This window comes from Carlito syrichta, unplaced genomic scaffold, assembly GCF_000164805.1.
Source record: "Carlito syrichta isolate Samal-C Ts95f unplaced genomic scaffold, Tarsius_syrichta-2.0.1 Scaffold304557, whole genome shotgun sequence".
NCBI classification, from domain to species: Eukaryota; Metazoa; Chordata; class Mammalia; order Primates; family Tarsiidae; genus Carlito; species Carlito syrichta.
In genome coordinates, this window is record NW_007248653.1 from 93,048 (window position 1) to 105,181 (window position 12,134).

At 49.5% G+C, this 12,134-nt stretch overlaps 1 protein-coding gene across 4 annotated transcripts in view; it reads right to left on the reverse strand.

The window, feature by feature from the left end:
* SORBS1 (sorbin and SH3 domain containing 1) overlaps nt 1-12,134 on the reverse strand; it is a 274,935-nt gene that overhangs the window by 53,990 nt on the left and 208,811 nt on the right. For all 4 annotated transcript variants that reach the window (XM_021713460.1, XM_021713459.1, XM_021713457.1 and 1 more), the window contains one exon: nt 10,585-10,634. In XM_021713460.1, the coding sequence (XP_021569135.1) occupies nt 10,585-10,634 (50 nt within the window). The remainder of the gene's footprint in view (nt 1-10,584; nt 10,635-12,134) is intronic.

Below are 12,134 nucleotides of genomic sequence, written 5' to 3' on the forward strand. Positions count from 1 at the left end.
TGTAGTTCCAGCTACTTGGAAGGCAGCGGCGGAAGGATTGCCAGAGCCCAGCAGGTCGAGGCTGCGGTGGCAGGGAGCGTGCTACTGCACTCCAGTCTGGGCGACAGAGTGAGACTCCAACTCAAACCCCCCACCCCCAAAAAATAGTATATTCTTGTAACAAGCAGCTGAGTCTCAGCCAATCACAGCATCCAAGCTTCAGCCAATTCCAGGCTGCCAACAGATCAGCCCAAGTTCAATAAGGCAAATGCATCATCACACCATGCCCAAACAAGGCAATTAGGAACTAGAACCCACTGAGCTGCTCTGTGCTCACTTGGTCTCTTTTTTTTTTTTTTTTTTTTGAGTTAGGGTCTCACCCTGTTACCCAGGATGGAGTGCAGTGGCACAATCCTGGCTCACTGCAGCCTTGACCTCCAGGACTCAGGTGATCCTTCCACCTCAGCCTCCCAAGTAGCAGGGGCTACCTGGAACTACATACAGGCTTGCGCCACCACACCTGGTTAAGTTTTTAATTTTTTTTGTAGAGACGAGGTCTTGCTGTGTTGCCCAGGCTGGTCTTGAACTCCCTGGGCTCAAATGATCCTTCCACCTTGGCCTCCCAAAGTGCTGGGATTATAGGCGTGAGCCACTGTGACTGGTCTGTGCTCACTTGCTTTTTCTGTCTATAAATGCTGCCTACCCATGTTGCCAGGTGGAGCTCTCTGAACCTCTCTTGGTTCCAATGGCTGCTCAATTCATGAATCACTCTTTGCTTAAATAAACTAAATTTAATTTGGCTAAAGTTTTTTTATTTAAAGGAGTAACTCTGACAGCAGAGTCCATCCTGCTGCTTCTGCTGTCCATTATAATAATTATTATTGCTTTTCAATTTTTTTTTTTTTTTTTGAGTTGGAATCTCACTCTGTCGCCCAGGCTGGATTGCAGTGACACACTCACGGCCACCACAGCCTTGACCTGCTGGGCTCAGGTGATTAGGCCTCAGCTTTCCAAGTAGCTAGAACAAGAGGCATGCGCCACCACACTCGGCTAATTTTTTGATTTATTGTAGAGATGAGGTCTCACCAAGTTGCCCAGGTGGGTCTCGAACCCATGGGCTCAGGCAATCCTCTCACCTTGGCCTCCCAGAGTGCTGGGATTATAGGTATAACCCACTGCGCCTGGCTGTTTTTAAATTTTTTATAAAGATGAGGTCTCGCTATGTTGCCCAGGCTGGTCTTGAATTCCTAGGCTCAAGCAATCCTCCTGTCTTGGCCTTCGAAAATGCTGAGATTACAGGTGTGAACTGCCATGCCCGACCAACCCTGAATTTCCTGAGCCTTGGTCAGAACTTCTGAGCCATTCTCCTGGGCTCCTCTTTGTTTGGTCGTGACTCTCCACTGTAACTGGCTGCCCGATCCCACACCTGCTCTACCTCCCGAGCTGTCAGAAGGCACCCTGCCCTAGCCACCTACTCCCTGGCTTCATTCCACCCATTGTCACCATTTGTTCCTGCTTCCCACCAGAATGAAAAACCAGCACTCAGGAAGCCTCTCAGAATGGATTTGCTGCAGCCAATTGTTTTCTTTCTGGTACCAAAGCTAACAAAACACACTTTTTCCAGATGTGCAACATTTTGCAACTGAGGTACTCCTGGTTTAAAAACAATGTCTAAGAACGCTAGAGCAATGTTGTTTTGGGGGGTGTGTTTTTTGAATTGGAGTTGCACTCCGCTGCTCAGGCTGGTGGGCAGTGGCATACTCACGGCCACCGCCACCTCGATCTGCTGGTCTCAGGTGACCCTTTCGCCTCAGCCTTCCAAGAAGCTGGAGCTACAGGTACGTGCCACCATGCCCGGCTAATTTTTTGTTTTATTGTAGAGATGAGGTCTTGCCAAGTTGCCCAGGCTGGTCTCAAACCCGTGAGCTCAGGCAGTCCTCTCACCTCGGCCTCCCAAAGTGCTGGGATTAAAGGCGTGAGCCACCATGCCCAGCCTAGAGCAATGTTTTAAAATGTATCCTCTCCATCAGCTCTCCTGTTGTTGAAGAGAGACCATGTCTCATTGTACAAAAGAAACTGAGGGCCACAGTGTCGAAGGCCATTGCTGAAGGTCACAGAGTTGTCGGGTCCTGCTCTGTCCAAGCAGATCAGAGAGGAAGAGAGAGGCAGCCTCGTGCCCCAAACTGGTTGAGAACGACCCAGTCAGGACTGGCAGCTTCTGAGCGCTTAGCAAAACAGGTTAAGCTCAGAAGTTCAGCTCTAAACAGCCTGGATTGAGCCAGATTTGGGTGCAGAAAGAGCAAGCCAGGAGGGAATTCAGCCTCTGGCTACCAGGCAGAGCTGGCTGCCAGTTTCAAGGGGATTCAACAAAAACACACTCACTGGAAGAACAAAGTGAGAGGACAGAGCAACCACCCCAGGGCCAGTAGTCTTCTGCTGTGCCAACAGGCAGGCTCCAGGGGCAGTGGATGGGGTCCGGGAGACAGGGAATCCAGCCTGACTCCAACGAGGAGTGTGGATCAGCTGTGGTAAACCAGCTCTGTTTAAAAATTCACAGAGTGCCGGGCTCGGTGGCTCAGCCTGTAATCCCGCGCTTTGGGAGGCTAAGGTAAACGGACTGCCTGAGCCTGCGGGTTCGAGACCCGCCTGGGCAGCTTGGGGAGAGCTCATCTATACAATAAATCAAAAAAATTAGCTGGGCGTGGTAGCGCATGCCTGTAGTTCCAGTTACTTGGAAGGCTGAGGCGGAAGGATCTCCGGAGCCTGCCAGGTCAAGGCTGTAGTGGCCGGGAGCGGCCACTGCACTCCAGTCTGTGCGACAGAGTGAGACTCCAACTCAAAAAAAATAAAATTAAAAAACAGCCGGGCTCGGTGGCTCAGCCTGTAATTCCGTGCCTTTGGGAGGTTGAGGTGAGTGAATTGCCTGAGCCCGTGGGTTCGAGACCCACCTGGGCAACTTGGCAAGACCTCATCTCTACAATAAAATCAAAAAAATTAGCCGGGCATGGTAGCGCGCGCCTGAAGTTCCGGCTACTTGGAAGGCTGAGGCAGAAGGATCGCCGGAGCCCAGCAGGTCGAGGCTGCGGTGGCCGGGAGCAGCCACTGCACTTCAGTCTGGGCGACAGAGCGAGACTCCAACTCAAAAAAAAAAAAAAAAAAAAAAAAATTAAAAAACAAAACAAAACAAAAAACTCACAGAGTCTGTTTCTCTTGGCCTCAGCTTCTTTCATCTGCAAAACTAATATAGGCACAGTGAAACTGACCAAGAAATCCACTTGCGAATCTGTTACCTCTGCAGATCTGTCTCCCTGGAACTCCAGACACATACGCTCAACTACCCTCTAGACATCTCCACCAGATGCTCCTTGGAGTTTAAGAAGCTCCAGCCAGCCGGGCACGGTGGCTCAGCCTGTAATCCCAGCACTTTGGGAGGCCAAGGTGAGAGGATTGCCTGAGCCTGGAGGTTCGACACCAGCCCGGGAAACTTGATGAGACCTCGTCTCTACAATAAATCACAAAAACTAGCCGGGTGTGGTGGCGTGCGTCTGTAGTTCCAGCCACTTGGAAGGCTGAGGTGGAAGGATCGCCTGAGCCCAGCAGGTCAGGCTGCAGTGGCTGTGAGCGTGCCACTGCCGGCCTGGGCGACAAGAGTGAGACTCCAACTCAAAAAAAAAAAAAAAAAAAAGATGCCCCAGCCGCCTCCAATCACTGAAGCCAGAAAGCCCAGGCAATCAGCCCCTCCTTCCACTCCTCAGCCCTGCTTCTTCCCTGTCCTTGACCCAGCCAGCGTCCATGAACCCCTTCTCTGTCTACCTCCTGCTTCACCATTGCTCACCTACACCCTGCAACAAGCACACTGTCACTGCCCTAGCGTGGACTCCCTCCAATTATCTTTGCAAATGCCAGTGACATTTCTAGGAAAGATCTCATCATGTCATGCCACTGCTCACTTACTCAACACATACTGAGCACCTACTAAGTGTCAATCGCTCTCCTGGGTGGAGATCCAACAGGCAACAGACCTGAAAATACTTCCAGCCTCACGGAGCGTACATTCATCATTCAAAACCATTCGGTTATTTCAGGAAGGAAAAGAAAAGTAACTGTTGTTAACTGTGGCTTTATGGGAGCAAGCCTATTTTTTAACCTTGAAGCTTCCTCCCTCCCCCTGCCTTCTTTGTGATAGTAGAGCCTAGACAATCCTCTCAGAGTTTCATCTTATAGTTTTCTGTATTGCGTGAAAAGCAGTTTCTTTTTTGAGTTGGAGTCTCACCCTGTTGCCCAGGCTGGAGTGCAGTGGCACGATCACAGTTCACCGCAGCCTTGACCTCCTGGGCTCAGGCGATCCTTCCGCCTCAGCCTCTCAAGAAGCTGGAACTACAGGCATGCATCACCGCATTCAGCTAATTTTATATATATTTTAAGAGATGAGGTCTCGCTATGTTGCCCAGGCTGGTCTTGAGTTCCTGGAGTCAAGCAATTCTCTTGTCTTGATCTCCCATAGACCTGGGACTTACAGATGTGAGCCACCACGGTCGGTGAAAAAAATATTTTTAATATTTCTAATATAATGTTATTGCTACCCCCAGTTCCTCTTTAAAGCCTTCCTTAATCTTTCCTCCTCCACAAAAAAGAGGTGCTCACCTCTTGAGCCTCAGCCTCCCAAGTAGCTGGAACTACAGGCATGCACCACCCCACCCAGCTAATTTTTTGATTTATTATAGAGACAAGTTCTCGCCAAGTTGCCCAGGCTGGTCTCGAGCCCGTGGGCTCAGGCAATCCTCTCGCCTCCACCTCCCAAAGTGCTGGGATTACCGGCGTGAGCCACCGCGCCAGCCAGTTTCTTTTATTAAACTTGACTTGCCTGGTGCCTGGCACGATGTTCAATAAATATTAGTGGAATAAGTGATTCTATAAAATTGAATGCCTGAATGCATACAGATTTCTGACACATTTGTAAGGTCCAGGAGAATGATGCTTCTCATTTGTTCAGGTTATGATTTGTGTTTTGTTCTTAAATCGGATCAAAGTGAAAAAGTGTTCTCTACGGGGTAGCATCACCGCCTAGGAAAGAGCCGCTTGTTCTTGGGCGCCACCTGCTGGCCAAATAGGCAACGAAGGTACAGGTATGGGTGTTCATCAATGCTGAAATAATGTTCGGCAATGAAAAGGAGTAGTTCCACACCTGTAATCCCAGCATTTTGGGAGGCCAAGGTGAGAGGACTGCCTGAGTCCAGGAGTTTGAGACTGGTCTGGGCAACATGGCAAGACCTCGTCTTTATAATAAATCAAAAACACTAGCCGGGCGTGGTGGTGTGCGCCTGTAGTCCCAGCTACCTGGAAGGCTGAGGCAGAAGAACTGCCTGAGCCCACGGGTTCGAGACCAGCCCGGGCAACATGGCGAGACCTCGTCTCTACAGTAAAGAAGTAAAAAAATATTAGGTGGGCGTGGTGGCACCTGCCTGTAGTTCCAGCTACTTGGGAGGCTGAGACAGAAAGATTGCCCGAGTCTAGTAGGCCGAGGCTGTGGTGGCTGTTAGTGTGCCGCTGCACTCCAGCCTGGACGACAGAGTGAGACTCTGACCAAAAAAAGAAAAAAAAGAAAACGAAAATAAGTAGTTCCCATTACTTATATAAAGATTTGGAAATGCTAGGATATTAACATATAAAACATAACACCATGATGGCAACTATAACAAAATACTTTTTTTTTTTGAGTCAGAGTCTCACTCTGTCACCCAAGCTGAAGGGCAGTGGCACGCTCACAGCCACTGCAGCCTTGACCTGCTGGGCTCAGGTGATCCTTCTGCCTCAGCCTCCCAAGTAGCTGGAACTACAGGCATGCGCTACCATGCCCGACTAATTTTTTATTTATTGTAGAGATGAGGTCTTGCCAAGTTGCCCAGGCGGGTCTCGAACCCACGGGCTCAGGCAATTTACTCACCTTGGTCTCCCAAAGCACGGGATTACAGGCTGAGCCACCGAGCCCAGTCACTTTTTTTTTTTTTGAGGGAAAAAAGGCAAGCAAGGATTGGTAGTTGTATTAGGATATCAGGACTATGGGTGAATGTCTTCCTCTCTGTTCCCAGGGCTCTTTTGGTATGGTATGGGATCAATGTTAATTAACAAAATTCTAAACTGTAGTCTGTCCAAAATATGAAAATGGACCTAACAGCATCCCTTCTCCAGGTGCCCACTTGTGAACCCGGGCCATCGTGACTCCTCTCTTCGTCCCTTGGGTCAAGCCCTGCCAATGCTTCTTTCAACACATGATTCCTGTCCGCCCAGCGGGAGGGGCCAGGTTCAGTTCGCAAGGTGTCTGCCCTGGTGCTACGTGAGCTGATTCCCGCTCATGAAGATTGATGCAATCATTCACTGGCTGAGCAAAGGGCGGCTGGACACATTCCTCTGTGTCAGGACACCGCTTAGGCGGGCTCCTCAATTCCAAATAAGGGAAAATCTTGCCCTTTTGGACAAACTGTGAGAAAACCAGGCCTGATGACTGTAGAATCCCCAAATGGCCGAATAGCAGGAGGAAAAAAGCTCATCCATTCCTGCCAAGTATTTCAGGCTGTGGCTGAAAAACAGGATTTGGAGACTCGTTTTCAATGAGACAAATAAGAATGCTTAGTAAATGAATATATCAAATATCTTTATGTGCACCCAGTGTCTAAATTTAAACAACTTGCTCCTTCAATTGGTTTATATTAGTCCCCTTCAATCTTGCTAACCCAATGTTATATAGTGGCTTGATTTTTTTTTTGCGGGGGGGGGAACAGGCTCTCTGTTGCATAGGCTGGAGTACAGAGGTGAAGTCATAGCTCACTGTAACTTCAGACTCCTGGGCTCAAGCAATCCTTCCAACTCAGTCTCCCAAGTAGCTGGGACTACAGGCACGTGCACCTAACACTTGGCTAACTAAAAAACCAATGTTTTTTTGTAGAGACGAGGTCTGGCTATGTTGCCCAGGCTGCTCCCAAACTCCTGGCCTCAAGTGACCTTCCGCCTTGGCTTCCCAAAGTGCTGGGATTACAGGTGTGAGCCACCATGCCCAGTCTTAAATTGTTTTTAATATCTCAAAAACATTAAAACCTAGTACACATCTTCTGCTATCGTGTTACCAGATTTCCAATCTATAGGGTGCCGTTGAGAGTTGACTGCCACACCTCTGGCCCAGAACCTCTCTGCGGCTATCCCGGACACAACTATGCCAGAGCCAGCTGTGGAACCTTGGCTCTACATGGCCCTGATGTCCCTGTTTCCTCACTTATAAAATGGGGATAAAAATAACACCTGGGTCTGGAGTGCTGAGAGGATTCAATGAGGCGAAGTAGATAAAATGCTAAGTATAGAGCCTGGCATATAGTAAATGCTCAATAAATCATTGAAATTACTTTATTGAAGACTTGTGCTCCTTACTCTGACTGCCCATGGCAGCTACTTTTTTTTCTGACCAATTTTCAATAGTACAGTCTGCTTTATTCATTTGCCACTTTGTGCATGTGTGTGTGTGTGTGTGTGTGTGTGTGTGTGTGTGTGTGTGTGTGTTTTTCACACTATCAAAGGGTTACACTTAACATTCCTATTATAGTACGGAGTGCTGGGCACGGTGGCTCACACCTGTAATCCCAGCACTTTGGGAAGCTGAGGTGAGAGGATTGCCTGAGCCCATGGGTTCGAGACCAGCCTGAGCAATATGGCAAGACCTCGTCTCTACAATAAATCAAAACATTACCATAGCCAGGCATGGTAGCATGTGCCTATACTTTCAGCTACTTGGAAGGCTGAGGCGGAAGGATTGCCGGAGCCCAGCAGGTCAGGGCTGCAGTGGCTGTGAGTATGCCACTGCATTCCAGCCTGGGTGACAGAGTGAGACTCCAACTCAAACAAACAAACAAAATAATATGGAGCATTGTGCCTTGGATCCAGCAGACTAAGGAATCCGCTCGGCCGGCCCCCTGAAGCAGCCTTTTCTGCCTTGTGCATTTCAGGGATGGGGATGAAGAAGGGTAGGGAGAGAGCAGACACAGGGTTCACACAGGCAGTCAGGAGGCCCAAGTGACAGGCTGAAGACAGACGGGTAGCCTTGGGGACCAAGGAGCTTGCTGAGAGCTGTGGGCTTGGGGAAGCTCTTGGTCTGCAGGCAGCCTAGAGTCAACCGCGGGCTCCACCTCTAAGAGCACACCTCTGGGGCCTAGGGGATCTGTGACTTATTGCCATCCTTACAGCCGAAGGCACAGTTCTGTGGGAACCTCTTTTCTTTGAGTTGGAGTCTCACTCTGTCACCCAGACTGGAGTGCAGTGGTCGCTCCCGGCCACCGCAGCCTCGACCTGCTGGGCTCCGGCGATCCTTCTGCCTCAGCCTTCCAAGTAGCTGGAATTACAGGCGCGCGCTACCATGCCTGGCTAATTTTTTGATTTATTGTAGAGATGAGATCTTGCCAAGTTGCCCAGGTGGGTCTCGAACCCACGGCTCAGGCAATCCACTCACCTTAGCCTCCCAAGGTGCGGGATTACAGGCTGAGCCACCGAGCCTGGCTGGAAACCTCTTTAAAAGAGCGAGAGCCTCAGATCCAGAGCGGAGAGGAAAGGGAGAAGGTCTCCCAGCCACCCCTGGGCCCTGAAGCCTCCTTGTCATGCTGGTGGCTTGATCTCCAACCCTACAGTGGGTGCAAGATACTGTACCAGGCCTTCTCCAAGGTGAGAACTCTCCTCCCAGGCAGGTAACCTTTCCTCTAGCTGCTGTCTTGATATATATATATATATATATCTTCTTCTTTTTTTTTTTTTGAGTTGGAGTCTCACTCTGACGCCCAGGCTGGAATGCAGTGGCAAGCTTATGGCCACCGCAGACTCAACCTGCTGGGCTTAGGCAATCCTTCTGCCTCAGTCTTCCAAGTAGCTGGAACTATAGATGCATACCACCACGCCCGGTTAGTTTTTGTGATTTATTGTAGAGATGAGGCCTTACCAAGTTGCCCTGGCTGGTCTCGAACCCCAGGCTCAGGCAATTCTCTTGCCCTGGCCTCCCAAAGTGCTGGGATTACAGGCTGAGCCACCGCGCCTGGTCTTGATATATCTTCTCAATTCCTTTGTACGCTCCTGGATATGTTAACCACGAAGCACACAGATTTACGGAAGAAAAATTCGCATGATGGATCTCTAGCTAGAGATTTTGATCACTACCCTGAAAGGATGAAGGTTTTCCCATTTTCCCACCAAAATACCCAAATCCCAGGGGACCAACCCTCACATGAAACCCCTCCTACAAAAGCACCTTCTCTGGTAATGCAGGCAGGACGTGCGTCCACAGTCATGCTACTCAAAAAAATCCATACACTCAGCAACTTTGCTCACTGTGGATTTAGCAGCACCGTAGAACATGCAACAGATGTGACTGCTCCTTGTCACATTGCAGAGTGCCAATCAGGTGTGATGGTGATAAGGAAACACTCCACCCAGAACAAGCTCCTTTCCCAAATGTCCTGGGTGCCCAGGCGATATGGAGACACAGGCTTTGCCCTTGAGGAGTGTGTCATTTGATCCAAATATAAGAGCGCAACTCAGGCAGCGGGCAAGGAAGGGGGTTGGTGGTTACCCCACGAGGGAGCAGATGACACTCTACTAGGCAGAGGCCTGATAATTTTTTTTTTAAGGGATGAGGTTTCACTGTATTGCCCAGGTAACTCCGAGGCTCAAGCAATCCTCCTGCCTCAGCCTCCAAAATGATGGGATTACAGGCCCGAGTCACCACGCCCAGCCTGGGAATTGACAGGGAAACAGGCCTTATCTGTGAGGATCAGGTGAGCTGGCTCCCTCCGGGCTTGGCTTCCCCCAGCCTCACCATCCCTCCCTCTACCTTACCAGGTGTGACCTGTCTCAGCCACACACTTACCTCTCCCCAAGAACCAGCAAATGAAGTCTTTGGTTCTAAACTTAAATACATTCACATTCTAAAGGTGAAGATGCCAACATGGGGAAACTTATCAAAGGTAATAGAAACCATCACAGAATTAAGTGGGAAGAGGAGAAAGAAAAATAATTTGAAAACTACAATTAAGACTGCACTCATCAGGCAGAAGGATCACCTGAGCCCAGCAGGTTGAGGCTACGGTGGCCGTGAGCGTGCCACTATCCTCCAGCCTGGGCGACAGAGTGAGACTCCAACTCAAAAAAAAAAAAAAGACTGCACTTATCTACCACACGTTCTCACTCATAAGTGGACCCCGAACAATTACCATAATACTATAAGAAAGGGATAGGCAGTAGCGGGACATGGCTGGGGAATTAGAGGTGGAGGGGAGGATACTGCTTCAATAAGGGTAACTGATCTCCTACCAGGCTAAGTGGGGACCAAAGTCAGGCCCAAACTTTCCCTGTACAATGACCACTGGTATACTTAACCCTGAATTATACCCCACATCTTTAAAATAAATAAATTTTTTTTTAAAAAAGGCTGCACTTATCACCCAACTGTGCATCATTTGAAGTCACCCAGACTGATACACACAAAACACACTTTGGGTCCCAAACCCAAGCTCCTCCCTTCCCATTTTGACATTTAATTCATTAAGCCATGTAAACAAAAGAGGGATGCCGACTTACTATCCAGGAGGCTCTGAAGAACTTTCTGGAGTGGGGCTGATGGCTGAGCTCTGTAAACGTCAAAAAAAAAAGAGAGAGAGAGAGAAGAAAAAAAAACAATGTAGATGATTCATTTTGTCTCGGATGTTTCAAGTCAAGGGGAAAAAGAAAGAGAGGTCACTTTCCTTTCCCAGTTTAGATAAGGCCCTGGGGAGTCAGGGAGTGGGCTGGAAAGGTTTTCATTGCTGGTGGAGGCTGTTCTTTCTCTGGGAGAGGAATGTTCCGGCAGGGGCACTTTCCTCTCTTGGTCTTTTGCCTTCCAGCAAAGGCAGCCAAGGCTCTCTGGGCGAGTCAGGAGATGGCCTCCTGGCTCGAACTTTATCTTCTGTCACAGGCCACCAGGCGATGGCCCACCATGGGTCGACATGCATTAGTGACATGGACAGCAACACCCCCACCAGCTCCAACCCAGCCCTCAGACCGCCCCCCTCCAGGCCACTGCAGACTCCTTCATGCACCCCAAATGCCACAGCCAGAGAGAGGGTCACCCGACACTTAGGTCCAGAAATATACAGAAGTGCATTTTAAAAGACCACACTGTATTTTGATAACTTGCTTCTGTCTGAGGATTTAGAAGCATGGACATGGGGAGACACACAATCTCACAAACCCTACTAATTACCATTTCGGTACCAGCGGGTGGATGCTTTACCAAATTATCAGGCCACCACACAAAAGAAAGCAACCAAAGGCTTCATGCAGCGAAAAAGCGACATATCTGAGGGGTAGAGGGTTTCGGTGGTTGTCTTGGAGAGAAAAATGCGAAGGGTTCAAAATATTTGTTTTGAAAAATAATGTGGTAGGTGAATGCATCAATGCAAAAGTCAAATTTTAAAGCTATCCCTATCTCTTGTGATGACCGTATCTCTGATGACAACCGTCTTAAGGAAAACTAGCTATCTGGGGAAGAGACATTTGGAGACGGGAGAGAAAGAGGGAAGGAAAAGGACAAGCTTGTGGAAGAGGGAAGAGGCCACGACAGGCAGTGGGAGGCAACCTGCACACCCGCCGTCTGCCTGCTGAAACCTGCTGGGCTTTGTCCTCCCATTTCTGAGAGTCCTTCTGCCCAGGATGAGGGCTCTACTCCATGCCAGACCCATGATTTCTCAGAAGGGGCACCCTCTTACCTCCACATGCCAGCCCTTTCGGCTACTCTGTTTTGCCTGCCCATCCTCTCCTTTTTTTAAGGGACAGGGTCTCACTCTGTCACCCAGGCTGGAGTGCAGTGACACGATCATTGCCCACTGCAGCCTCGACCTCCTGGCCTCAAGCAATCCTCCCCTCTCAGCCTCCCAAGTTACTGGAATTACAGGTGTGAGCCACTGCGCCCCGCCCTCCTCTTCTTGAGGTTCCTCTCTCGGCACCTGTCCCGCCCTGGCCTTCCACCTTGGAAGACCTTGCCCCGATCTTGCCCTTGAAGAAACATTTGCATGAGCCTGCAGAGTCCCCTCCCTCCCTCCCTTCCTTCTCTCCCTCCTTCCTTCCATGATCACATTTTTTTTTTTTTTTTT